We start from the raw sequence: 27,416 nt of genomic DNA, 5'->3' as shown, positions 1-27,416 counted from the left end.
AGTAGTAAGACTCATGAGCTTTCGCTTTCCCAGGGAAAGGTCTTCCCCTGTTTCGTAGCGGCGAATCTGCAAGGCGCGACTCGTCGCCAGCTCAGTTTAGGCGGTTGTCAGGGAGAAATAAGATGGCGGCTGGGACAGAGGAAGACACTGAATTGCGGGACCTGCTCGTACAAACGCTGGAATCCAGCGGAGTGCTAAATAAAATCAAGGTGCGGAGGGGGCCAGGGGAGGAATTTGTGTCTATGAAGAAGCGGAGGTGGGTTCGCCAAGGCTGGGGCTGTGCGCTCAACTGACCGCGGGAGGGGCGCGTGGCTGTGGTGGAACGGCCCGAGGGGGAGAACCAGGAGACCCTTAACAGTCCTCCCAACTGTCATTCCTGGGTCGCGCGTGCGTGGAACTCTGTGGGACGGGGAGGTGGTGGGGCTACCTCAATATTAGAGCTGTTCTCGGCTCGCTGCTTCACAAAACTGTATTTCACTTTAATTGTCTGAAAGCGCTGAACTGGCCATTTTGCAATCATCAAGGAGTATAAATTCTATCCTCTGAAGCATCCCCAGTCGGTTCCATCTTACAGAGTTTACAAAAGTGGTGTCAGTTGGGCATTTTCGGAACTTGTTTGGTCAGCTGTGAAAATACTATGAATAATTAATGAAATCTTTTTTGGAAAAGACTATCATCTGAGTAACCTAGAAGGTTACTGAACCATTTTTGCCATAGGTTGGGTTGAACACCAAGAAAATGTACTTAACTACTTAACATAATTAAGTGATTCCATATAGTTCATTACACTGCAGCTGAATTGTTAGGAATTTTCTGATCCCTAACCATGTTCTGAGAATTGCCCACAGTGGTGTGGTATATAGATTATTTGATGGACATACTAATTTTGCATTTCCAGTTTTCTGTAAGAATTCTGCCTGTTTATCTGTTTTATAATTTGGCAGAATAAGATTCTCAATACAGACTTGAGATGACTCCCTGTTTAGTATAGCTGTGCAAATGCAATAACTTACCCCAGAAAGAGCAAATCAGTAAAAGAGGAAAATATCTGTATATAATTAGCTTTGATATCAGAGACATACAGGAAGGCTACCTGGAAGAGGCTCTTCCAGTGGAGGATGGACCCATTCAGACTGGCAGCTGCAATTCTGCAGGACTGGGCAGGAATGGTACAATGTGGCCAGGCAGCTGCTGTGAGACTCATCCGGCAGTAGCAGCCACCTTACCTGCCTGGCCAGCAGCAATGCCATAGCCAAACTGTTTTCCCATGAGCTGCTTATGCTTGGCCAGGCTGGCATTCACCTTGTTGGCTTTCTGGGAGGGGAGGGGAAGTCTGAACAAGCTAGGCCATTGGCTCACCAGGACTCTTCCCAGTGCCCATAATGGTCAGTCTATTCCAGCTTGGTATTTGTGCTGCTGTAGAATAGCATACCCTTGTGTAAATTCTGTGTCTCCATTACAGGCAGAATTGCGAGCAGCCGTATTTTTAGCATTAGAAGAGCAAGAAAAAGTAGAGGTAAGAGACTCAAATAATTACATTTTCATAATTATTTTATTTCATGTATTTTGACATTGCTTTTCTACCACATACAGCCTTCAGAGCAACTTACAAAATCCAGTAAATGTCTACAAATTGCTCAAAAACACAGAAATTGGTTTCAGAGTCTCCCCCCTTCTTCAAGGCCTTCTTTCTACAGCTAAGAAATTTTTTTTTTTCAAAAAATTGAGCTGGACCCAGGCATGATGGAGCTGCTTCTTGTCTTCATCTGATAATACAATATAAATTACACTTCTACCTTGGACTTGATACAGGTTTATGTTAGAACAGAAGTTCAAGACCTTATTCGTTTGACCATTCTGTGGTCTGACCAACTGTTGAAGTCTTCCCAAAGTAGGTGAGATATTTTGAGGTGTTTACTATCATCCCAAGTCTGGGGCTACTAAAATAAATTGAAAGGGAGATAACACTTTGGGGTTTTTTTCTGGATATGAGAGGGTTCTGAAGGAAGCAAAATGCAGAAAGAACAGTGTTAATTGTTATTATCTCAAAGTAGGAAGGGCATTCATCAACACTAAATGACAGGTAAAAATGATACAACTTATTTGATTTCTACCGTTGCTTGCTATCTAAGGAGTTGAGTTAAGCTTAGTGATAGATGATCTGTTTTGTTTACAGAAGGTCCCAGATGCAGCCCCCAACATTTTCTATTAAAAATTGATTGAGTAATACTGGATGTAGAAGATCTGAGACCCTGGAGAGCTGCTGCCAGTCAGAGGAGACAGTACTAATTTTGACTGACAGATGGTCTATCTTAGTATAAGTCAATTTCATGTGTTTCAGCAGCGGTGTACAGTAAGATAGAAAATAAAAGTATTGAAATTTCCTGTTAATCTTGCTACATTTTGGTAGTGTTTGTTGTAGGAGTGGCTTAAGGACAAATATATTTACATTAACAGCTATTGATATTAAGATGATAATCTATAGAGGGATTAGATGTGAGCAACATTCTCTGTAAGGGGCATGGACAAGGGTTCATTGTATTGGCGCTGATCAGATAAAGGACCGTCTGGCAGGGGGAGCTTTCCACTCAGTTCCACTCAGTGTCTGTGACAATTCATACAGTAATGTGGAACGATTAGAGGGACTATTGGACATGAGACAATTTTATTGCTTTCCAACAAAGGGAGATCTTAAAATTGTTTTTATCTTTTGGCAGAACAAAACTCCTCTGGTAAATGAAAGTTTGAAAAAGTTTTTAAGCACAAAAGATGGTAAGCTCTTTCATGGTCTTTGAAGATACATTTTCCAAATACTTGTGATAGCATGGTTATAGAAGTGTAACTGACTGATAACTTGGGAGAACTAATAAATTAAGAACTGAACTTGGACCTGGGAAATAGAGAACAAGTCTCACTTCTTCCAAAAATTTACTATGGGGAGTTCTTGAGAAAAAGTATGATTTGCCTATATGTAAAATAAAAATGGTAGTAATATACTTCACAGGATTATTGTAAGAAAGAGAGTAAGATTACAGGTTTGCCCTTATTCTGATTTTGTGTGACCTTGGCTGCATTCTAATAAACTTCCTTAGGAATAAGTTCAGTCAAATAAAATGAGATTTGTTTCTGAGTATACTATAGGACAGTGATGGCGAACCTTTTAGAGATCGAGTGCCAGGGATGGAGCAAGGGGAAACTGCGTCTGGGGCACGCATGCGCCCTGTGCCCCTGCCATGCCTCCGTCCGCCCCTGACCTGGAAGGCCCCGGAATGCCCTGAAACAGCCCTGCCATGCCCCCAGAACGTTCTCACCACGCCCCTGCAGGGGTGCGTGCCCAGTGCATTGCACACCCCTCATCCCCTTGGTGCTATGCCACTGCCGAGTGCCCAAACTGGGATGACGGCGCGTGTGCCCACAAAGAGGGCTCTGAGTTCCACCTCTGGCACGCATGACATAGGTTCGCTATCACTGCTTTAGGATCACTTCCCTAAACAGTCATCATCTAAAATGTTTTGAAGCTAGGTAGTTTACTTCCTCATTCCACATTAGACGATATAAAGGTCATTCTTGTTTTTCTTTACTCCTCTCTGCCTCTTCTACTTAAATTCCAGTTTTCTTCCCATTTTCCTGCCTTCAATTGTGATGTTGATACCCTTGGTGTCCCCATCTACAGAGACAATAATTTTGTATTTATGAATCAGATTCTTCACATGCCACTCTTTCAATGTTCTGCTCCCTTCACTGTCTGAACTCATTTTGCCTGACTCTTACAGGCTTTGATGTGGAGGATCATTTTGTTAGGTACTGTTTGCCAAGGAGTAAGGATACTTAATATTTCTGTAGTACTTTAATGTTCAGAATGCCTCATGTACTAAATCTTCTTGAAATACTTGTAACAGTCTCCATAATTGATTATTATTCCCACGTTACTGTTCAGTTGGGGGCGAAGGCTGAGGGAAGGGGGAAGGTTTTGCTGAAACCACTGGCTGTTAAAGATGCATGGGGTTAACACCTATCTGTAAAAGAGTCCAGTAGCATCTTAGAGACCAAGATTTTTAGGGTATAAGCTTTCAAGAGGCCAGAGTTCCCTTTGTAAGATATTTAGAAGAAGAAGAGTTTGGATTTATATCTCCCCTTTCTCTCCTGTAGGAGACTCAAAGGGGCTTACAATCTCCTTGCCCTTCCCCCCTCACAACAAACACCCTGTGAGGTGGGTGGGACTGAGAGAGCTCAGAAGAACTGTGACTAGCCCAAGATCACCCAGCTGGCTTGTGTGGGAGTGCACAGGCTAATCTGAATTCCCCAGATGAGCCTCCACATCTCAAGCAGCAGAGCTGGGAATCAAACCCGGTTCCTCCAGTTTAGAGGACACCTGCTCTTAACCACTCTTAACCACTAGAGGACACTGCTGCTCCTATTTATTTATTTATCTATAGATTTTCTATAGATAAATCTATATCTATAAATCTATTTATCTTAATTTATTTATTTATCTTAATCTATTTATCTTAATTTTCAATTAAGTTCATGAACGAGTCTTAAAATATTTTTTTTTCATATAAAAGAAACAAAATCCCTTGTGGGACCCAAAAGTTAAAGGCTTTTGTGTACACTCATAGTATAAATTGATCTTTTCATCAAAATTTGTCTAATTAGCTATATTTTGCTATCCACATTTGTATATAACATGCAATATAGGGATGTTTAACACTGTATTTCTTTTTTTCAGGCCGATTAGTGGCTGGTCTTGTCACGGAATTCCTTCAGTTTTTCAATCTTGATTTTACCTTGGCTGTCTTTCAGCCTGAATCAAGCACAGTACGTCTATGTCATTTTATTTTGAACATTATAATCAAATGTTGTATCACTTTAATAGAGCCTGTAGCAACTGAATAATTTGCTTTGGGTTTAGGGTATCTGTTTATATGTTTAGTCTAATTCTGGAGTACGTTTGCATTTATCTTCTACGGTGTTTTATTTAGATATATATTTACATAGATATAGTACATTTGCATGCACATCCACAGTGTACCATATACATACATGTGCACGCACATGTATGCACAAATTCAGTAGTGAAAACACTTTGTAACTGATACAGTTGTTAGTGTATTGTGTTGAGGACAGAGGCTTCTGTGGGACGTGTACAACTTGATCCAACAAGGGAAGGGAGAGCTTGAAAGTTTGTGAACAAAATTTAATCAAAATGGAAGTCCTCGATTGCTAAGGCTTGAGAACTTCTAGAATAGTGCTTATAATGAGTTCAAAAATAATTTAGTAGAAATTGACAAGGACTCAATCATAAAATACGAAGGCTGAAAGTAACTAATTTGAAGAAATATGTCACATAATTTAACGCATATGTGGTAGGGAACAGAAGTCTGTATATTTCCTGGCAATATCAGGAATGTCATGTCTGCTCTTTTGTCACATTGTTTTGCAATGTAACAGTCTCCATAAATGACTGATGGGGTGACATCACATTACATTTACTAGGCAGACTACGTTTATGGGGTGGTTTGCTAATACCTTCCCTAGCCATTTACGCTCACTGCCATCTAGCAGAGGCAACCTTGAGCCGGCTGCTTGAAACTGACTTCTGCCAGAATCAAACTCAGGCTATGAGCAGAGCTTTGACTGCAGTATTGCTGTTTACCATTCTATGCCAAGAGGCTTTAACAATTTGTTACTAAGCCTTTACAAAGAAATAAATGAAAGTCTGTGATGCAATGACGACTTGGAATGCTGCTGCTTTTTCTATTTCTTCTTTTTTTGTAGATAAATGGGCTTGAAGCTCGAGAAAATTTAGCTCGAGATTTGGGAATTATAGAAGCTGAAGGTATGGTAGATGGACCATTGCTATTGGAAGTAGTCAGAAGATGTCAGCAGAAGAAAGGAGTTTCTAATAGTGGAGAAGTAAGGAATATAAACTGCACCACCAATATATCTATATTTAAATATTAGTTATATTTAAATCTGCAGATTAGGGCCTTGTAGAGAGAAGAACTATATCAACAAACCTAGAATAACCCCAGATCTGCAGGAAAATCTGAAAAGCTAAAAAAAAAGGTGGGGGTACTTACTCAAAACAGATTAACACTGCCTGCTCAAGGGCACAGTGCCCCTCTGTTGGCCTGGTACAAATGGAAGACAGAAAGGGTGAGAGAGCTGCCTCTATATGGACCAGATAGGCAGAGGTAGTGGCACTTCAGGTACATGGAGAAGGAGATGGGAGAGTGGGAGTCATTGTCCTTTCCCCTCCCTGTAGAGCAACATGGAGAGAAGTGGGTAGGCAGGCGGGAAGCAGAGTGCTGGGGAGGAGGACAGATAGGCAGATAGAGTGGTTGGGGACAGACAGTGGGTACATGGGAGGACAAGTAAGTTTTGTCTGTCCGATGAATTTCTTCATGAGTTTCTATGAAGCTGCTGCCTATGTGTTTGTGGAAGCAGTAGCCCTAGCTGCCATTGCTGAGTAAGCCATGCCAACAGTAGCAGTAGCACTGCAGGGAAGCAAGTGGGGGGGGGGACGGGGGGGACTAGGATTCCATGGTTCCTTTGCTTGTATTATTTAATTTAGGATTTTACTCTGTATCTTAATGCAAGTACTTTGAATAGACTTTGCAATGCCAAATACATTATTAAGTAATATTGATAAAGCATTGGCTAAATACTGCATTTGAAGAGAAAGATCTAGTCTTAATTGTTTCATGTTCTAATGAAACAGATCAATTTTTGTTGTCTGATTTTTTTTCTTTTCCTGAAACTTTGACTTAGGTAATTCCCATAATATCTGGCCTTGTACACTCTCCTCCAAAATCATCAGATGGAAGGCTTAACCTACCCCCATTACCAAGTAAGGTGAGTCACAACTATTAAAAAAATTAAACATAATGTAATTAGTGACAAAACTAGATTTTCCAGTTTGTAACTCTCAGAATCTTTCCCTTGCTTGACTGACAGATCATTGGTATTGTGACGATGTAGGAAAAAATATACTTTAGTGACTTATAATAGCAGCAGTCACAAAGCAATACAGTAGAGGTCAGAACTGTGCACTTTGTCCAAGTTCTTGTTGAAATTTAGTGTGATTAGGTTGATTTGTTTAATGCAACTTGAACCTTTGTTTCAGTAGCCTTGCACACAGTAAATTTGAGTTTGGAAAATGGGTTGCTGTTTTAAAACCATTTCAGATTACTTATTCTAGGTAATTTACGTTGTGTCAATTTTATCAACAAAAGCATTTGTTCCACTGGTGATCTTGAGCTGTGTAATCGGGAGGATTTCACAGAATAGCCATAGTTCCTCTTTAAAAGTAAGTTATTTGTGGATAGGGTAATGAAACAAAATCATGATTAGAAGTTTCTGGTGAGCTGGATTGAATAAGACATTACAGTTTTAGAATAGTTCCAAGATACAAGCATTAATGTTTAATGATAAAGTAATTGTGCCACTTTTTAACTGTGACCCTTGTAAATATTAGGTGTGATTCAAGAGTGGTAATTTTAACTGGTGTGTGCGTTATTGTGAATTTTGAACTATTAGAGGGTGAAGCACTTTTTAAAAAATTACAGATCAAAGGCTGCAGTCTGGAAGACTTTCTTCATCCGTTATTACAGAATTTCTTATTGAAAGTTACCCCGAACTTCTTTTTTCTTATTAGAAGTTACCCTGAAGCTTTTTCAACTCCTGTGTTCAAAAAAGTAGACTGGTGTCTTGTTATGTGGGCTGTTTAAAAGCTATACCTGTTTACTTTGGGTATTCTTGTGACTCATCAAGTCAAAGCCATAGTTTGGAAGTGCTGCTGGACTCGGGTCTCCTGTTGGGTAATTAGGTGGCAGAAGTAAACAGAAGCTGCTTCAGCTGGTGAGCTAGCTGTGGCCCTTCCTGAGCAGGAAAAACTTACCACTCTGATGTAAGCTCTGGTAACATGGAAATTAGCTTGCTACTGCAGTGCACTGTATATGGGACTTCCTTTGAAAACTATTCAGAAACTGCAGCAGGTACAGGAATAGATTATAGGGACTGGAACAGATTATAGGGAGAATATCAGTCTAGTCTTGTTCCATCTACACTGGCTTCCAGTTTGCTTCTGGACAAGTTGTTTGACGCTGCTGCTGGTTGGTTGAGAGCGAGTCGGCTGAAGTTAAATCCTACAAAGACGGAATTCCTGTGGCTGGGTCAAGGGGAGTGTCCAGTGTCCTTTGGATTGTCCACGCTGCATGGTGAGCTTTACAGTTAGCCTCAGCCACCAAAAGCCTAGGGGTGATTCTGGTTCCAGCATTATCACTGGTGGCCCAGGTCACCCGAACGGCTCAGACAGCTCTTTACCATCTGTGGCAGGCCCTGTATCTCTCCCATCCTGATCTGTGATTCATGTAACGGTCACCTCCAGGTTAGACTATTGTAACTCGCTCTACGCGGGCTTGCCTTTAGCCATGATCCAGAATCTGAAACCCGTACAGAATGCGGCAGCCAGGCTTCTTACAGGAACATCTAGCAGGGACTGGATTACGCCGGTCCTATACCATCTGCACTGGCTGCTGATCAAGTATGTTTAAAGTATTGGTCTTGACCTTCAAAGCCATTCATGGCTCTGGACCTGCATACCCGAGGGACCGCCTCTCCCTATATCGCCCCGTTAGGCCCCTCCATTCTTCGGAGTAGGACCTATTGGTGATCCCTGGCCCTAAAGCAATCAGGCTGGCCTCCACAAGGGCCAGGGCTTTTACAGCCCTGCCCCCCACCTGATGGAACAGGCTTCCAAGGGAGATCAGGGCCCTGCGGGACCTATAGTGTTTCCGCAGGGCCTGTAAGATGGACCTGTTCCGCCAGGCATTTGGCCATCCTGGTTAAGAACATCGCTCCTGTTCCATCTGGCCTCCCGTGGGCCCAAAGGTGGGGAGGGATATGACGCATCTACTGCTATATGGTTCCTGGTTTTATTGAGTGATTTAATTTTATACTGTGTTTTAAAGTTGTATTTTAAATTATGGTTGTTTACCGCCCTGAGCCCCTTGGGGAAGTGCAGTCTATAAGCCCAATAAATAAACAAAAAAATAAATAAAATTCAAGATGCTTGTATTGAGCTTTGAAGTCCTATATGATTTGGGACCAGCATACCTAAAGGACCTCCTATTCCTGTATGAACCTGCTCTCTGGTCATTTTTGGAGTCCTTGTTTTGAGTTCCTTTCTCAGGCAGCAATTCACCTACTTTTGGGCCTTCTTGGTTGCAGAACCAAAATTTTCTAACAACCTTCCCAGGGAGATGTGCCTGTTGTAGTTCTTCCAACAGTAGGTGAAGAATTTTTAGTTACGTTTTGGTGTTCAGGTGTTGTTGGTTCTTCTTCATGGTTGTGTTGTATGTGTTTGTATCTATATGTTTTATTGAATTGTTTATTTAAACAGTCACAAGCACACACACACTTTATTTAAAGTGCTGTTTTAACATTTTGATGTTGGCTATTTTGGAAACCCTGTTTGGGTGGAAAGGCAGTACAGAAACATTTTAAATAAATAAATTCAGCAGCGTATCAAGCCTCTGACGAGCGGTGTTCTGTTTTGTGCATTTGCAGTTTTTGGCATGTTGGCAGTTACATGGTCAGTGAGCTCTATGTTGTAGGAGGTGATACTTGGAGATTTTCAGGCTTGATCCTGTCTTAAGCATCAGATTACAGTCATGTTTGGCTATGAGAAAGGCAATTTCTTCAGCAGCCAGTGTGATTTTGAATATGTAGATCAAGAATGTATTTCAACTCAAGCTTCTCCTCTTTAACTATGTGTGTGTGTGAGGGTGCATTTCTTTACTAATTATTTGTGATAGGTATTTATATGTACGTGTTGGTGGTTTTGTGTCTTTTGTTTCTTTATTTGCTGACTTGTGAGAGTAAGGCATATGTTGGCTTGGATCCCATAATAAATCACCACTAGCAGAAGGCATTTCCGTTGGAATGGGGCTTCCTTAGCTACTGAAGCCTGAGTTGCTCCTCCTAGAAGAGAAGAGTTTGGATTTATATCTTACTTTTCTCAACCATAAGGTGTCTCAAAGCAGCTTACAAACTCCTTTCTCTTCCTCTACCCACAACAGACACTTTGTGAGGTAGGTGGAGCAGAGAGAGTTCTGAGAGAACTATGATTAGCCCAAGATCACCCAGCAGGCTTCATGTGGAAAAGTGGGGAATCAAACCCAATTCTTCAGACAACAGTCCACCTGCTCTTAACCACTATACTGTTATGGCTCTGCCTGGTCTAGCTGGGGGCCCCTGGGAGGAAGACTCAGATGGAAAGGAGGGGACAGTTTTGGTTCTAGCTTCCCAGGCATTGCCTGTAAACACAGAGCCTGAGCAGTCAGTCGTTCCTGCAGAACCAGGTCCAGAGGCTCAGGCAGAGCATTCAGGCTGGGATCCACAGCCAGGTCCAAGCTCTGAGATTCCCCAGCCAGAGTTCAGTTCTGAGACTCTTCAGCCTCTTGATACTAAACCAGAGGGGACCCTGCCAGCTCGGTCAGCCCCCGCCCCCCCCCCCCAATCTCCAAAGCCCCAGGAGCAATGCAGGAGGAGACTGTGTGCTAGTTTACAGCAAAGGAGAGACTGCAGCAGGTTAGCAGCTATGGGGCGAACTGAATTGGATGCAAAGCTTTTGCAGGAGCCAAACTAAAGTATCCCAGATCCAAGAGGTTATCGCACTAGTGAATGGGAGGTTGGCTACAACAGAGAAATGTTTATCCAAATTCTGACTAACAGGGCTAGATTCCAAAGAGCTTGGGTTTGTGCTAGTTCTGTGCTAGTACCTGTGCTGTTCTGTGCTAGTACCTGAAGTGAGAGTAGTGGAAACAAAGGGGGATTGGTTATAACAAGCTGGAGGTCTGTGTAACCCAGCATTCTGTCCCAGCTGTAGTCAGCCAGATGCCTGCTGCTTGGATCTGCCAGGCAAGAAATCTTCGTACCCAGAGCACAGGGAGCCTAAAAAGGAATGTTGTAAAGATAGCATGCTAGCAATTGGTCTACATTGTAGAATCTATATTTTATAACATTGAAACAAAGCTACCATGAATTGGAAGGTATGCCTGGAAGCATTACCAGGGAGTGGGGAAGAGGCAAAGAAGAAAATCAAGAATCTGTTTTATATTTGCAGAAGAGATAGACAGCAGAGCACCTTTGTTTTAGTAGGAATACAGTATTTATGGGACAGGGAGAAGAGAAATTAAATGTAGGAACAGCACTTCTGAGAAGATTTGTACCTGTTGTTTCACCAAAGAGTTTGATCCCTGTGTGTATAAGATGTAACCGCATCCTGCTGCATGGAACAGAAATCCCTTCTTTCCTGGAAGTAAGTTCTATTATACGTGTTGCCAAGTAGAGTGTTTTTTTTATCATTCACATGCATATTTGGGGATTGTGGCTGATCCCAGCCCCCTTTCAGATCCATATTGTGTACCCATTCTTAAACATGCTTAGTTTGTACATTACATTTTAGTTTGTGCGTTACTTTTTTAATGTGTACAAGTTAGAAATGAATGACATCGTCCACAATCTTTTTTAATAAGGCTCTCATGATTTCAATCATAGCAATTGCCTATTAGATCTGAATTTCGGTTATTGGAATTGACGGTGTGTCATTCCACTACCTGAAGCACCATTACACAGAAAACGATGTGGAGAGGGGAACATCTGTGTGAGTTGGTCTTGTGATTCCTGAGCAGTCTTATGTGATCAAGATGAATGTGAAGATCTTGGTAATACGTACTATCAATAAGTTGTGAGATTGAGGGCAAGGATTACAAAATAAGGCTTAATTTTGTACAAGACCTAGGTATTTTAAGTACCTTATAACATATTTTCAAAATGAAATAAGCTCTTTGTTGTGGAATTGAATGCAAGGTGGCAGTACATTTGTTAATTTCAAAAGTCAAATTAAAGGGCTTCCCAATCCCTGCTTTGATGTTTTCATTTGAGGGTCCTGAATATTTTTGGCTAGTAATACAAAAGTAATTTCTACTACTCTGATACTCATTTGAGAATACAAGAATGATGAAACTTCCCAAAGTGCTGGTAATAATTTACCGAAGATAAAATGACAGTAGTTTTATGACCAAATTGTCATAGATACATTGAAAGAAGGTTTGATTTACAGAACAAAAGCTATATAGTCTCATCATTTGGTTGACAGAAGATAGTGTACTGTTGCAAAAAATGAAATGTTTGAACATTTAAAAAGTCCTTTAAAAGTCTTTAGATGAAAAATGGAGGAATAGTTAATGATATGACTCAGTTTTGTAAGAAACTGGAATATGATTTTGACACGAGCTTTTTTTTGCAAAACAAGAGAGTTTACTGTAACTAAAATCATCCATTATTAACATTCTAAAGTTTTTACAAGAACTATTTACCAATATTTGTTGTGACACATCATATCGCCTTTTTAAATTAGAATGATTAGGAGAAAGGTTGCCTTACATTTCAAGATCCACTCATCAACTGTGGTACCTCCAATAATGCACAAATATTAATCTAGCAGCTGTTGACCTGTGGGAAATTACATTATGCTTACCATTTGGAATTACAGCAGTATAGGTTAACATTATAACTTCATCGTAGGTTAACATTATCACTTCAGCTGAACAAGGGAAGTCTGTACCAAAACCTTTTTTCAAATAATCTGCAACAGAGACCCAATATATTTTTACTCTACCACCTGTGTAAGTAATCTGCATTAGTTGATCTACAGTGCCAATATATAGTGCACATTGCTTTAGTTTTTAGATAATTTATCTAATGTCACTGGTATAACATTTTTTCAGATTTTCTCTGAATCCAAGGGAAAAAGAAAAAGTTAAACCAAACATAAAAATATCCCCTTTGCTTTAGAGACTTTCATAACCTAGATCTGGCTCATGGTTTCTCACAGTGAATGAGGGGATTGTTTTGTTGAAATATTCTGCTTAACTGTGATCTGGCATAAGTTTTTTGTCTGGGTATTTTGGATCTAAATATCTGTGAACCAAATATCTGTGAGTTAACATGTGAAGAGGATTCCCTAAGTAAGTCTAGAAACTATATTACTAATTTCAAATCCTCCTGTACAAAATACACAGTGGTGGAATTCAAACAATTTAACAACCGGTTCTGGTGGTGGGATTCAAATAATTTAACAACTGGTTGTTTACGAGCACCATTTTAACAACCAGCTGAATCCCACCACTGAAAATACAGTTGAGAAATATTGAAATGTCTTATTAGGAAAGCAAGGTAAAATAGGGCAACAAACATGTTTACCTTGAACCATGATTATCAGTTGCCCCTTGTAACAATGGGGTTTAATTCCATGGTTGCTCAGCTGTGTAATTCTGACATGCCTGCTCATTTTTGAATTTGTACTGCCTTATGCAATTCAAAGCTATATCAACGAAATTCGTTATGTTAACGGAATAGCTATAGCTTTGCTGACTTCGGAATTTTCTCGTAGATACTTTTTTTAAGGTAACATTTCCCTTGGTAAGGGTCCAAAGAGATTTACAAAATATCTACTTTAAATACATAATAATTAAGAATCAAACAAAACAAAATCAAACTATTCACTGGCACTGAATCAAACTATTCACAGGTACTGAATCCAGTGGTGAGAGGTTCTTGCCCTTTGTCTCATTCCTCTGGCCACTGCCAGACTCTAATACTGCTTGAAAACAAAAAGAAGACAAAAATACTGCTGGAATGTTTAGCAGTTGGTAAGATGTCCCCTCAATAGTTCCCCTCCTTGTACTAATAAATCGTAATAACATTTTAAGATCAATGTGTCCACAGTGTCCACATCCTCCAGGGTTGTCACTGTTAATATAGCTTTACAATGATACCATCCTGGATAAATTCACAAATGTACCTGAGTAAAATTATTCAGATTGGAGACTACAGTATATGCAAGGTGTGTTGGAGACTATATGAAGATGGCCTTGCCACTGTCAAATATGAATACTGCATGTTAGAGAAACTAATATGCTGCAAGGTTGATTCAGTTGTAAAGTATAATACAATAGAACAGAAAAATCCTTTGACTCTGCAAGATAATTTTATAGATCAGATTTCCTGTGAAATTTTGTTCACCTGTCTCCCTATTTCTCATCTCTTTATGGATGCTCTTTGATTGAGCCAGTGATTTGATTGAGCCAGTTCCTTTAATTTAAGAAGACATTGTAACTTCTTCCATTGGTCAAGCAGAGAGTAAAAACTTCAACAATATGTCTACGCTGACTCCTTATATGATTTGTTTAAGAGTCTGCATTCATGCAATCCAAACCACGTATAATTTGTTTTCATTTTTGTGCCATTATTTTATTCTTGTGTTCAGATACCAAGGTATAAAGGACATCGTAAAAAGAAACAATGCTTGGACACGACTGAGCAGGTAAACTGCATGAGGAGAAGAAACTGGCAGATGCTTCTAGTTATACTTTTAAGAAAGAGCAGCTTGCACTAAAAATCAATGCAACTGACTCAATGCAATTCATTAAACCAATTACATACATGTATAGACTTAACATGGATTCCAAGGCACAAAATGTACAATTCTATGTAGATTACTAACCCCCGCAAAACCCCATCCTTATTAAATTAAATTTACAAATATTTATCAAGTGTGTTTCACTGTTTGCCTACTGTGTTCTATCCTGGATTTTGTGATAGAGCAATCAAACCGACTTTGCATTTCGATGCTTTGAATGAGAATGTAACTTCTTCAGGTTTTCATGACTAAATGAATAAGCTCAAATACTGTGAAAAAAAAGAGGAAATGAAACCTATACCAAACCAAAAAGCAGAGAAACAAAAAAATGTTGAGGAAGAATCAGAAAACCTTGCTAAAGTACAAGATATGAAAAGGACCAACTATCTGAAACAAATATACAGAACAATGTAGTTAAAATAAATGTAATGTAATTGATGTATATAAATCTCACACACTGTGATTGTGTGTAAAATAACCAAATACACAAACTTTGAACAGACACATTGTAACAACAAAGTCTTAATCAGTGATCAAATGTATGTTTGTAATAGTGTTGTAACATCAGACGGGGACTTGATTTTTCTTCAGGGACTTGAGGAGGGCATTACATTTCTTCTTCCCCCACTATTTTCTCTTTCCCTTCCCTGAAAGTCCCTAAAATGTCTTCCTCCTTCACCTCCCACCCACCAGTCAACCTACCTTTATCTGTCCCTCAGTTTTCAACTTTCCTTTCCTCCCCTCCCCTGGCAACCTCTGCCAGGTAAAACTATAGCTGAGTTGTGAGGTGATGGCTGTCAGACCAAATACAGTTGAGTAGTGGCAAACCTGCAAGGACTTCTGGGGGACACCTGACTTTCCCCTGAATCCATTAACACCACAGTTCAGTTGAGTTTATTTGTAATCACTTAACCAGCAGAGAATGTCCTCTTTTCCTTCCATTGATATATCCTCACTTTACTTGCTTCCTTTTTTCTTTGTCACCCACCCGCCAATCTTCCTTTTGTATGCTCCATTTTCAATTGTATGTATTTACATACTTCATTTCTACTCTGCCTTTCTCCGTACTGGAAACCTAAAGCAGCTTACATCAGTCTCCTGTCCTCCATTCCTCACAACAATATTGTGTGGGAGATTACGCTGAGATTGTGTAACTGACCCAAGGTTACCCAGTGAACTTCCAGTGCCAAGTAGGGATTTGAACCTGGGTCTCCCAGATCCTAGTCTGAAACTCTAACTGTGATATCACACTGGCGTTCATGAGGTGTCTACTGTTGAACTGTAGCAAGCAACTGGTCTGAGTGAATCATGTAAGTCAGGTGGATGCAAGTCACCCAATAGATGCTGGTCCTGGTTTAACAGAATTCTCCCTTAAAGGCCAAAGGAACCATTGAAAAGGCCTGTTCCCCACACCTGCCTTTTACTGACAGAAATCAAGGCTTGGGCTGGCAATATTGTTGTGGTTGCCTAGCAACAGCCAGTATGGGCATTTCTAAAAGCTATAGGTTCTGCTTCTTTTGGTTTGAGGTTTAGATCTCAGATTTTTCTGCAAACCTGAGGCATTTTTGACGTTTGTGGAAAGCCCTGTCTTGTCTGTTTATGACTTCAATCTCTGAATTTAAGTACCGGTATCTACAGATCTGTCTAGGTTGAGAATTAGATATATTGATTTTAAACTTCCGCTTAATCTGCAGTGATTTTTCAGAATATAGCACCTCTGTTGAAATATCTGCGCGACAGTTCAAAAATTAACATACAAAAATTATGAAAGACTCACTAAAGCCATGGCCATATACTGTTCCTTAAGAATCTTAGTTTCAGGGTATGTGTAGGTATGAGAGACTACTGCTATATGAGTTACCTTTATAATTTTCCCTCAGTCTTTTGTTTCTGTAAATAGATCAGCTTAGTTTATTCCAGTAACAGGCTACTTTGTGTCATTACCACTTTTTATTGGAGGATCATTTACTCATGGCACTAGAAAGAGCCCAAGGACTTTTCTCACCATGAAAACAGAGGTCTTAAACAGTTGGTAATTGGGACCAATTATCAGCATTTGAAGGTGACCAGTAGTCTTGGACTTTTTTAGCCCTTACAGTCAGGGAGAGAAGAACAAAACAACTGTGCAGCATCAAGCAGTACTATCCAGCCATGGCTAGCTGCTACTCAGGCAGCTTGCAAAGAGCTGGTGTTTGACATCAGCATTTTACATGGTATGTTCTAGTTAGGCTCATTGTCCACATGTGTTTCTGCACTGGAAGGGTAGGCAGGGTTCAGTAGGTGTTTTACTTTCATAAAACTGATAGCAGCATACATCTCTTTGAATAATAATAAAACCCCCTGGCAGTTGTAATAAATTTATTGTTTATTTTTGCTGTCCTAAAATATGAAAGCCCTATCTGGCTGATGCATATTCTCTTGGGTTCTGTTCCATTTTCAGCCTCCTGACATTTATTTGTGACTTAACAAAATCAATTGTATTTGACTTGATAGGACCTGTTAGTTTTGAATTGGTTAAATTTAATTTCAATTTCAGTTGATGATTGCTGCTGCTTTAGACAAGTGCTTGGCTATGTATGTGACAAGTTCAAGTTAAACCCACATGACTGTGCAAAATGCAGTTCGTGAGAATCTACTTCAGTGGCTGTAAGTGCCTTCTTAGGAAGGTGGTAAGATTATGAATCAATGGTAATTGGTCTCTTGTTCTTTATTTTTAATATTATAAGCCTGTTGTGCAGCGATTGTTAAACAAAACACTTTAAATGCTTTTAATTTTAATAAATTAATAACTAATTGAAAAATGAGTCAGAAAGAACCTGTTTGCTAAGAAAAAAAATGTTCCCTATATTGGGTACCAATTTTTAAAGTATTATATATGTAATAACAGGATGTAGAAAAATTGCAGGTAGCAAATTTCATTTTAGAAGAAGTATTCCATTCTGTATACAAGGTTAGGAAGATATGACTTTTCTGAGATGTTGCTGCAATCTTATATGGTTGTACCATCTATAAACAGTAAATACTTTTTTCCTTCAAAACTATTGTTTGGTTCATCCACATATAGGAATATTCTCTGGCAGCAAATTCCACATTTTAATCTCTCACTGAATACAGGACTATTTCCAGTTGTCTGTCCTGATTCTACTGCCCATCAGCTTCATTGGATGCCTTCAAGTTCTAGTATTTTTTGAGAGGGAGAAAAGGTTCTCTTTGGTGACTCTTTCAACTCTCTACACAATTTTATAAACCTCTGTCATGCTCCCTTTAGTCATCTCTTTTCTAAACTGAAAATTCCCAGTCCCTTTAACCTTTCTTCGTAGGGAAGGTGCTGCAAGCTCCTAATCATGTTGTTTTCTTCTGTACTTTTGTAATTCAGTGCTTTTTTCAACTCTGAGATACAGTGACTAGAACTACACATAGCATTCCAGATGAGGCTACCCCATAGATCTATAAAGGGACATTATATCATTGGCTGTTTGATTTTCAATTTCTTTCCTAATAATCTCCAACATAGAGTTTGCTCTTTTCATTGCTGCAGCTCACTTAGTTGACACTTTCACTGAACTATTTATTATGACCCAAGATCTTTCTTCTCCTCAGTATTGAAAATTTTGGACCCCATTAGTCTGTACAAAGTTGAATGTGTTTTTTTGATGTGCATCATCTTATAGTCTATATATATATATAAAGCTAACAGTGTTTTTGTTAATGGTAGTATAACTCAGTAACTGCTGGGCCAATTCCTCTGAAAATTCCCAGCCACTATAGTCAGCCAGGTGAGAGTGTTTTTAGATGTTCACATACCTGAAATTTCACACCTGGCCCAGGTAAAATGCCTTTTTCCTGGCGCTCCATGGTGAAGGACATTCAGCTGCCTGTGTGTAACTGTCACCCTTAGAATGTTCATGCAGCTTAGAATGTTCACTCAGATGGCCAGATATGAGCAGTGAAAACAGTACATAGGCAGTAACTCGAGTGGAAATGAAACACATACACATGAGGGAGAGGGAAGGGAGGGGGAGGGAGGGAGGGGTGGCATGCAAGGAAAGAGGGGGAGAGGAAAGGGACGGAGGGAGGCATGCAAGGGAAGAGAAGTGAGGGAGGGAAGACAGTGAGGAGCGACATGCAAGGGACGGGAGGGAGGGGCCCTAGATTCCCTGAATACTGCGGTTACAGTTAAGAAAACCAGGCACGCATTACTCAGGAGTAAGCTCGGTACAGCAACCGTGACATACTTTGAATGGCTGTCGCGCCCCTCAGAGGGTTTCCTCAGAAGCGACACCCATTGCCACCAACCAAACTTACTCCCAGGTAAAGGATCATGACCAGCCAGCCTAGATGTGTGGGAGGGATGCCTTTACATCCCCCCACCCCCAGGAATGCAGGCACACACATCACTGACATCACACAGTATCAGGCTGCGTGTTTGCATGAGCACGTACTGCTGGCCTCTGCAATTGATTTGGTGCTACTGTTCCTTTCCCATTTCACCACAATAAGCCACAGCAACACGTGGCCGGGCCCCGCTAGTTATTGAAATTGAACTACATTTGCTACATTGTTGCCACTCATCCAATTTGTGGAGATCCTCCTGGAGCTCCTCACAGTAATTTTTGATTTTCACCATTCTGAATAATTTTGTGCATCTGCAAACTTGACCACTACACTACACATATTTACTTCCAAATCATATATGAACAAATTAATAGTGGTCCCAATGCTGATCCTTTTGGGCCCCTACTGCTTATTTCTCTCCATTGTGAGAACACCTATTCTTTGCTTGATGTCATTTAATCATTGAAATGTATTCCGGCATAATTGATTAGCTGACTAACAGCACAATCGGAGGTGTGGGACTGTGCTTCAGTCATCTTGAGGTTAGCAGAGGAAAAAGTCAGTCCATGGACCTGGAACGGTGGCACAACAGTGCAAGTGTTGAGGGGACAGGGCAGGTGTTCTGACAGACAGTATGGCTACCATCTGGCAGTGGGGTGGAGGAATGGGAGAAAAGAGAGCCATTGAAGCCAGCCCAGGGGCAGGGAGGGACGAGAATAAACTGATGAGCTTCCAGTTGACAACTGCCCCTGAAAGGGATAAAGAGAAGTCTGGTGTTCAGTTCAAAACTCAAGGGGGGAAGGATACCCCAGACCAGGGGTCTGCAACCCACAGCTCCGGAGCCACATGCGGCTCTTTCAGCCTTATACTGCGGCTCTGCATGGCCTGGAGGTCGGAGGGTAGTGTGGGTGTGACCCTCCAGCCCTTCACAGCAGCACTGGAAGGAAAGGTGAGTGGAGGGGCCAAACTGGCACAGAGCCGCCTCTCCAGCTTGGTAGATCTTTGGGGTAGTGGAAAACGGGTCCAAATGGCTCTTTGGGTAGTAAAGGTTTCCGACCCCTGCCCCAGACAGAGGTGTTGAGATCCTCATGATAGCTACCGCCGCTGGAGGGACCTACTCCATTGCACAACAATCAGCAGGCCCAGAAACGAACTGCGTTGTACTCTTGGGGAAAGGGTCTGCCAGGCACTCATAGTGAGCCCCACTCTCCACCTCTGATATGTTGCAATACCTTACTCCCAGTGGTGTGGGTGAAATCATGCCAGGGCAACACAGAGTGTTCCAGGATTCACAAGTGATGGGGTTCCCTGACAAAGGGAGGGAGCAACAGAGCTTTTTGAGTTTTGAACTCCTGCTTCTCATAAGATCACTCCAGTTCATCATTCTATCTGCATAAGTCACTGGGTGCCAGCCTGACACACTAATCATAAACACTGCAAAGTCACCAGCCACCTGGGATGGTCCCAGGAGTTGCACATCTGATTAGATGGGGATTCCATCAACCATGTATTTGTGTGAACCCTTGACATGAGGGAGGAAATTGTGCAAAGTGGGTCCCTGGACAATTGGGCTGTGTAGTAGAGGTGAGGGCTTATGCCACATCAGTACTATGCTGTTTCTGTGTCATCCCAGTTGAATGGGGCCATGGGCTTGAGGCAGTTCTGATCTCAGGGCAGATTGTGGAATGTAGGCCAAGAATATTTTTCATCTGTCTGGTGAGAAAGATAAGATAAGTATTTTTGGATTCTAACTTAGTAAGCATCATTTGTCTTCGTATCCAGAAGTCTAGATATTAGTATAATTTTTATGGGATTGTTTTTAATAGTTGAAATTGAACCTCTGGAGTAAAATATGGTGGATTGATAGTTGGAAGAAAATTGTTTGGAACACAGTGTGATGTGTCTGGAAAGCATTTACAGAGGTTCTGTGTAGTCTGCTGGACACAATTCAGTCTAATGTTTTTGACTTATAAAGTCCCTTTGGACCCATCTGCTTCTGAATTGTTCAATATCCTGTACTCTGTACATTAAACCAGGTGCTCATGTAGTGGAAAGATGATTCATAGTCTACCAAGTAAATGTATTCACGTTTGAAATGTAAAATTGATTTTGGGACAAGTGTGAGTAATATAACCTTGAGTTGAGAAATATAAATGAGAAGCTTTTTGAAAAGTATCCAAGTTGCTTTCTTCACAAGATTCTGGAATTTTAACAAACTGTTTGGAAATACATAATGATTGTTCATTTTGGTTCTATACTTTTCAATGGATTACAGCTCAAGGGACCTGCTTAAGAGAAACCCTCTATGACATGCTTAAGGGAATATGTGTTTTCTTTAAGGTTACTGAAAACACTCAAAGTGATACAAGCATCTCATCTGGAGAAGCAAAGAGTAAAGGCATTATTCACTTCTTACCCAATGAAGCAAAACTAGTTTCTCAACTGAACAGAGACCTAGATACCAAAGAAAAGAATAGTCTAGCAGAAGAGGAAGATGATGTGGAAGATGATCCCTTCTTTGATGATCCCATACCAAAACCAGAACAAACATATGGCTGGTAAGTTAAATGTATGTTTTTTTTAATGTTTAGGCAGTGGATTTGTCAGGAATTATGCTGTTATTTCATAGCTTAGAATAAAAGATTGGTATTGGAGTCTCCTATATTGCATAGACAATATAGATGAATACATTGAAGGAATTCATTAGTAATTCAACAATTATCTTCCATTAATATGTTCCTCCACTTACATAGGTCAATGAAAATCAAGATTAAGACTTAGTTTTCTACTTAGAAGAAATGTTTTAGTTCAGAAGTATCTATTCCCATGTCTATACATGAAGATGAATTTGATCATCATGAAGTCTTAATGACTTCAAAGTGTTTGCACAGCTCCAGTAGCTAGCTAGTAAGCTCTATTCATGCAGCAGTTCATGTGCCCTCTTTTTCTAAACCCAGCCTTGTGTGCTTCAGAAGCTGATTCCAGCTCCAAGTGAGAAACTTCTGTGGGGAGTGAGAAGCTCCAGCGCACATGTGCAAGTCCTTATTCCCAGGGACTCGAGAGGGTACTTTGTGTGTGTGAGAGAGAAAAAATGTGTGCGTGCATGTGTAATATTCAGCTTTAAAGAAATGGAAAGTTGGAAACCCACATGGGTTTTGAGAGCATTTTTGTTGATAGAGAGCATTTTAAACTGGTTAAAGTTATATATTCCCTAGACCTTGTCCTCCCTCAAATTTGCTTGTTCAGTTGAGGGGAAAAAGTGAATTCAAAATTATACATTGGTTAATACAGTTTCATATTTGCATCTGAATTTCATCCTCTTGGCTGCTTCTCCCACTTACTGGATTTATAAAATCCTCTGATATTAATAGTGATGCTATGGAAGATGCCAAGGATATGCTTGTAACTAAAGGCAAGCAGAAATCATGGGGGAGGTAAGAATCCCGTGCAGAGCTTCAACCAACATAGCTGGAAGTAGGAGTTGTCATTTATTCTTCACTGGATGTTATTAGCACCTTTTTGTTGACTTAGTGTGCCAGCTGTGTAGCCTGCTTGCTGTTTTGTGAGATATTCTTATTAGTGAAAGAGAAATGGTTAGAACATTATTGCTTCATTACTCTTTTGTTTTAACTAAAGGAAAAATGACTCTAGCAAAGAAGGAAATACTGCATCCCTTTCTGATGCACCACCCATGGACGGTGGTCTTAATTCTTTGATTGGAGCCTCTCTGTTAAAGGAGCCTGACAGTAAGTATAACAGTAAGTTTAAAACTTTTGAATTTGAAGAGAAATGCAGGATTAAGAAATTGTACTGTCATGAATTAAATATCATAAACCTTACATTAGAACATCAAGCTTTATGTTCATGATCTAGAATCTAACATGTTGACTGTGTAGTAGGAGTGGGGGATTTTCAGTTCCTGTTATGAAAGAAATGTGATAAACCTGTTAAATGGGACAGGGAGTCTTGTGATTATGGATAATGTCAGGCTCTCAGAGTACAGGGGTTGTAGCTGACAGTGGGGATGGCTACTTGGAATAGACCATAGGTAGGGAACCTGCGGCTCTCCAGATGTTCAGGAACTACAATTCCCATCAGCCCCTACCAGCATGGCCAATTGGCCATGCTGGTAGGGGCTGATGGGAATTGTAGTTCCTGAACATCTGGAGAGCCGCAGGTTCCCTACCCCTGGAATAGACTGTCAAATGGACTCTGACTCTATGGGGCTTGTAATAACTAGTTTGTTTTGTTGTGTTAGTAATTGTATGTTTAATACTGACTTTATGGAATTCGCCTTACCTGCTTTAAGGACTGGTTAATAAAGTGGGATATAAAGAAATATAATTTGCATTAATTTCAGAAACTTTTGTGAAGACTAATTTTATTTAGTTTCTGTCCTGCCTTTCCCCATATAATGGATTCAAAATGGATTACAAATTGAATTTTAAAATGTCTGTCTGTTAAAGTAAAATAGAAGCCAAGTTTTGTTTGCATATTTTTAAATGTCAGGGCTGCTAATTTTGTTCAGTAAAGCAACTATGTAGTCTAATACTACCGTATATAAAGTAACTTAGCATGACTGCTCAAAATATAATATTAACTAAAAAGCCTGATTTTTAGTTTAGGATGTATAACTTATTTATTTCCACATCTAGTTAAGTATTCAGTAGGGTGTGCAAGAAGCATACTTTTTATCTTTATTTCTGATTTACAGATGCAAACTCAGTTTTGAAAGATGTAAAGATGGTGAATTCTAAACTTGGATCACTCGAACTAGGCAAGTAGCTCTTCAGAAGGACAGCATGCTGAGCTTTTCATTTTGGATTGACGTATGATTCCCAAGTGTTGTGTAACTGTTTGGGATAAAAGGTTTTAATTCAGTGCAAAGTTGAAACATGGCTCACAAGTTCTATAAGGTCCCTGAACATTTGATGCAGCTGTTTGTTCCATGCTACAAGCTCCTCTGTCACAAAAACATGTGAGCTCAGGTTGGTTTAATCCCTAGCCTTATGCTTGAATTTTAATAAAATGATCCTTTATTTACTAACAGGTGCTGAAGATGAATATGCTGATGACTTCAACAGGTAAGAGAGAACAATACGTGAATTCGTGAAATGTTGTATTTCCAAGTAATTTATCAGCCTTACATTAAGCTAGAATAACGTCTACTGTGTCTGAAGTGCTCTGATTTCCATACAGAAATATCAAATGGCTTTTTAAAGAACTCTTGAAAGATTTACCTGTTCATTTATGAATTTCTTGACATTCTGTGCTTCAGATAATTGTTATATACACAACTTGATAACACTTGTCAATTAAAATTTACTATTGCAGTTCTAGGCTGAAGTTCAATACAGCTTTTTATTTACTTTGAAATCATTAGTTACTGTTGCTTAAATGTTTACTTCAGCAATTCTCAATAAATTTACTATGGAGGCATACTTTGTAATCAGTGATGCTTCCAAGGTCGAGGATTTATTTATTTTTATTTATTTATTTTTCGAACTTATATACCGCCCAACCCCCCAAGGGATGCCATCTCATGCCCCGAATGTGATGCCATTGCACAAACTTTGTTTTATGTGGATCTTTTTAACTGGTTCAGTCAACAAGTAATTTAAATGTTGAGGCACATTAATTGTTAGTTGTTTCAGTATTTGTTAGTTGTTTCGAATTAATTTTTTAAAATGGGACTCGCTGTTTTTAAGGGAATTTTAAAGGGATTCAATGATTCCATTTTATAATTGTCGGAGCCTCTATGATGTGTAAACTATTTATTGGTATCTAGTCTTTGCTCCTTTTGTTTGCCTGTAATTATGATGGAATTTTATGTTGTACACCACCCAGAGCCCCTTGGGGATAGGGCGGTATAGAAAACTAAATAATAAATAAATAAATAAAATAATTGTTAATTGTTTCCATTATTTTATCTTGCCCTCTTAGTGCCAGCCAACGATCGGAGAAAAGTGAAGCTAGTATTGGTGAAGAAATAGAAGATATTTCTGTGGAATTAGACGAGTTCAATACTAGTGATAAAGTATGAATTTACTTTATGCAGGGGTGGACATTCCATTGTATCCATATACAGAACAATATAACCATTTGTTTCTACAATTCTGTTTGTTTGGTTCTCTTATATGCATCTTGCAAGAATATAATTATTGTGAGAAACTATATTGATCAAAACTGATTTTTTACCATCTTTCTGTAATTCTTTTTACAAAATGTCCTGCTAAATATAGTAAACCTTGTGCTTGCTATGTCTTCAAGACCTGCCAAATTCCTGCCAATAAACATCAGATCTTGAAAGAAGTGAAAATGATGGGCAGCCCCATCCAAGACTCGGGCACCCAGGCGCAAGTAACTTCCCAGCTGCACAGGAAGGCTAGTGAAGCAGAAAAGTTTCCCCTCCACTGAGACGGGCCCATTGGGCTGCATAGGCTTATTCCACTGTTTTTGGTGGTGTAAATCAGAGGCCCTGTCTGCCAGCATATGCAGCGAAAGGCCAGGGGAGGGGGTTGACTAACGTTGGCTCTTCCCCCAGCTGCCCCCCCCCCGCTACACCAACTGTGACTAGAATGCTGGGACAGTGTCCAACACCACATCCGAGCATTTAGGGGTGTGGGGGCCTGCGGCGGCCACACTGACAATATCACTCCTCCGCTGGGATCAGTGTTCCTTAGAGGGCAAATGTGTTAGTGCAGCCACGTGGCACTCCAACAGGCAGATTTGGGGGGCCCTTCTGGATGGGGCTCTAAAGCTGTTCTATAATTTCTAAGCCTTCAATAGTAACAAATTAATTAAAACAGCAACTCTCATGTTGCAAATAGGCATATAGTTTTCTTTATGGATATATCTCTGTTTCAGTTTGTTTATTTCCGGGGGAAATACCAATCCATAAGATCCCAACTGTGCAGAGAAAGTAATATGTGAAGTGAGTTCCTTAGTTCCTTCCATCCACTAATGTAAAGTTTGTATGGGGAGTTCAGAGGTTTAGGGAAATCCTTTGCATCACTAAGCACACTTCATGTTTTTTGGTGTGGTAAAGGGCTGTGCATGTGTGGAATACAAACACCAGAGACTCTTATGGTTGAGATTTGCTTCAGTGAAACAAAAAACGAATAGGGTCCTGCTCTGGCGATCAACATTCTTCTAATTTTCCTTGTTTTAGCCTCACTGAAAGTTAATGAATAATATGCTTGATTACAAGGGATTCTTTAAAAGGTTACCTACATCTGTTGAGTAATCTGACACTGATGGTGGTTTAAATAATGTTTTAGTCATGTATTGACCTGTATTGTACCACTCTACTAAGCAAACGTTGGAGTGTTCCTTCAACTTAGATGGTTGTTCTTCCAATGGAAGAGCCATTTAAGTTGAAGGAAGGCTGATTAGGCTGGAGGAACATGTCCTCTGGACTGTGGTAGATATTTTGAACTGTGTTCTCTTCTCTTATTTTGCTGGAAATTTAGGGGAATTGAGATATTTAGAGATAACTAATTGATAAGATTTCTTAAAAGGTGGAGGGAGTATAAAAAACAGTTTAGCTATACAAAATTTCAAAGTCAAATAATTGATAACAATTTCATTTTTGTCTCCTAGCTTGAAGACCTCACGCAAGATTTTACTGTTTCTCAGTTAAGTGGTGATGCAGATTATCTAGAAGATGTTGCTTGATAGAGATATTAATCTGTTGGATTGCGAATTTTTGTAGACGATGTAAGACAATCACTCTACTGTATTATCCCCCTCCCAAATTGTGCCTTGCGTTTCAAAGGAATAAAACAACGAAGCTGGAGATAGGAGAGGGGAGATTTTGAACTTGCAAGAAGTGAACAAATATTTAGTTTTGGAGTGTAGCATTGAAGATTGCTCTCTAGTTCTGTTAAACATTTCATGGAAGGTGATGGATGACCCGTTGCAGGCAGCGGATATACCAAGATAATTTCTTCTGCACAAATTCATAAGAGAAGATATCTGCAAAGCAGAACAGTGACAGATCTGGCATTGGTATAGTAAACATCTGACTTTGGCTGAAGAAATGAAGATAATTCGACTTGCTCATGTGGTGACTTTATTATAATTGTCAGTTTCGATTATAATTTTCTGTATTAGCTGTTGAGGTTAATTCAGCAGCCACTGAATATCAGCCAAGATTTTCAAGACTAGCCAGTTAAGATGCCTGACCTGAAGCATGTTAGACGATCTTGGTATCTGAACTGTGAATGCTCATAGTTTCTAGTAAGCTAGTCCCTTATTGCAACTTGGGTGCTTAGCTTTTGTGCATTAAGATCACTAGGTACTTCTAAAAATTGGAATATGAGCCTTAACTCTAAACCTATTTTTATATATTTAAATATTTGTCACTCTAAGCTAGGTGCCTGTTTGTTAATTTAATGAAATATCTAAATGGCTATTAGCATGGGGTTTTTGAAACACTGCTTAATACAGAATAAAATTGTTCCAGAATCATTGCTTAAAGTTTTGGAACATTCTGGGTTAAGAATTGTTCACTTGAATTATTTGTGTGTGTGTTTAAGCATGGATTTTCTTTAGTCTGCTTTTGGACTACTTTGAATGATGAATCATA

General features: G+C 39.8%; 1 protein-coding gene across 4 annotated transcripts; it reads left to right on the top strand.

The window, feature by feature from the left end:
• On the top strand, positions 1–27,332 carry CEP43 (centrosomal protein 43). 4 transcript variants are annotated; one of them, XM_048487483.1, is made up of 13 exons: positions 1–209; positions 1,463–1,516; positions 2,718–2,772; positions 4,730–4,818; positions 5,779–5,916; positions 6,775–6,858; positions 14,339–14,395; positions 21,167–21,384; positions 22,463–22,572; positions 23,541–23,603; positions 23,877–23,910; positions 24,770–24,863; positions 26,429–27,332. In XM_048487483.1, exons 1-13 carry the CDS (start codon positions 123–125, stop codon positions 26,501–26,503), a joined length of 1,158 nt encoding a protein of 385 aa, XP_048343440.1. In that variant the 5' UTR covers positions 1–122; the 3' UTR covers positions 26,504–27,332. The 4 variants fall into 4 exon arrangements, with proteins under 4 accessions (XP_048343440.1, XP_048343433.1, XP_048343447.1 ...); XM_048487476.1 differs by having other exon boundaries at positions 22,463–22,584; XM_048487490.1 differs by lacking the exon at positions 14,339–14,395 and having other exon boundaries at positions 22,463–22,584.
• Positions 27,333–27,416: the final 84 nt, after the last annotated feature.

This window comes from Sphaerodactylus townsendi, linkage group LG01 (assembly GCF_021028975.2).
Source record: "Sphaerodactylus townsendi isolate TG3544 linkage group LG01, MPM_Stown_v2.3, whole genome shotgun sequence".
NCBI classification, from domain to species: domain Eukaryota; kingdom Metazoa; phylum Chordata; class Lepidosauria; order Squamata; family Sphaerodactylidae; genus Sphaerodactylus; species Sphaerodactylus townsendi.
Note: the sequence above shows the minus strand (reverse complement) of the source record. Positions and strands in the feature narration are given on the sequence as shown.

Bases quoted from the DNA above. Each gene is read 5' to 3' on its own strand.
- CEP43 (XM_048487476.1), top strand. From the start codon at position 123: ATGGCGGCTGGGACAGAGGAAGACACTGAATTGCGGGACCTGCTCGTA. The intron at 1,517-2,717 runs GTAAGAGACTCA...ATCTTTTGGCAG, and splicing joins AAGAGCAAGAAAAAGTAGAG to AACAAAACTCCTCTGGTAAA. The intron at 14,396-21,166 runs GTAAACTGCATG...GTTTTCTTTAAG, and splicing joins GCTTGGACACGACTGAGCAG to GTTACTGAAAACACTCAAAG.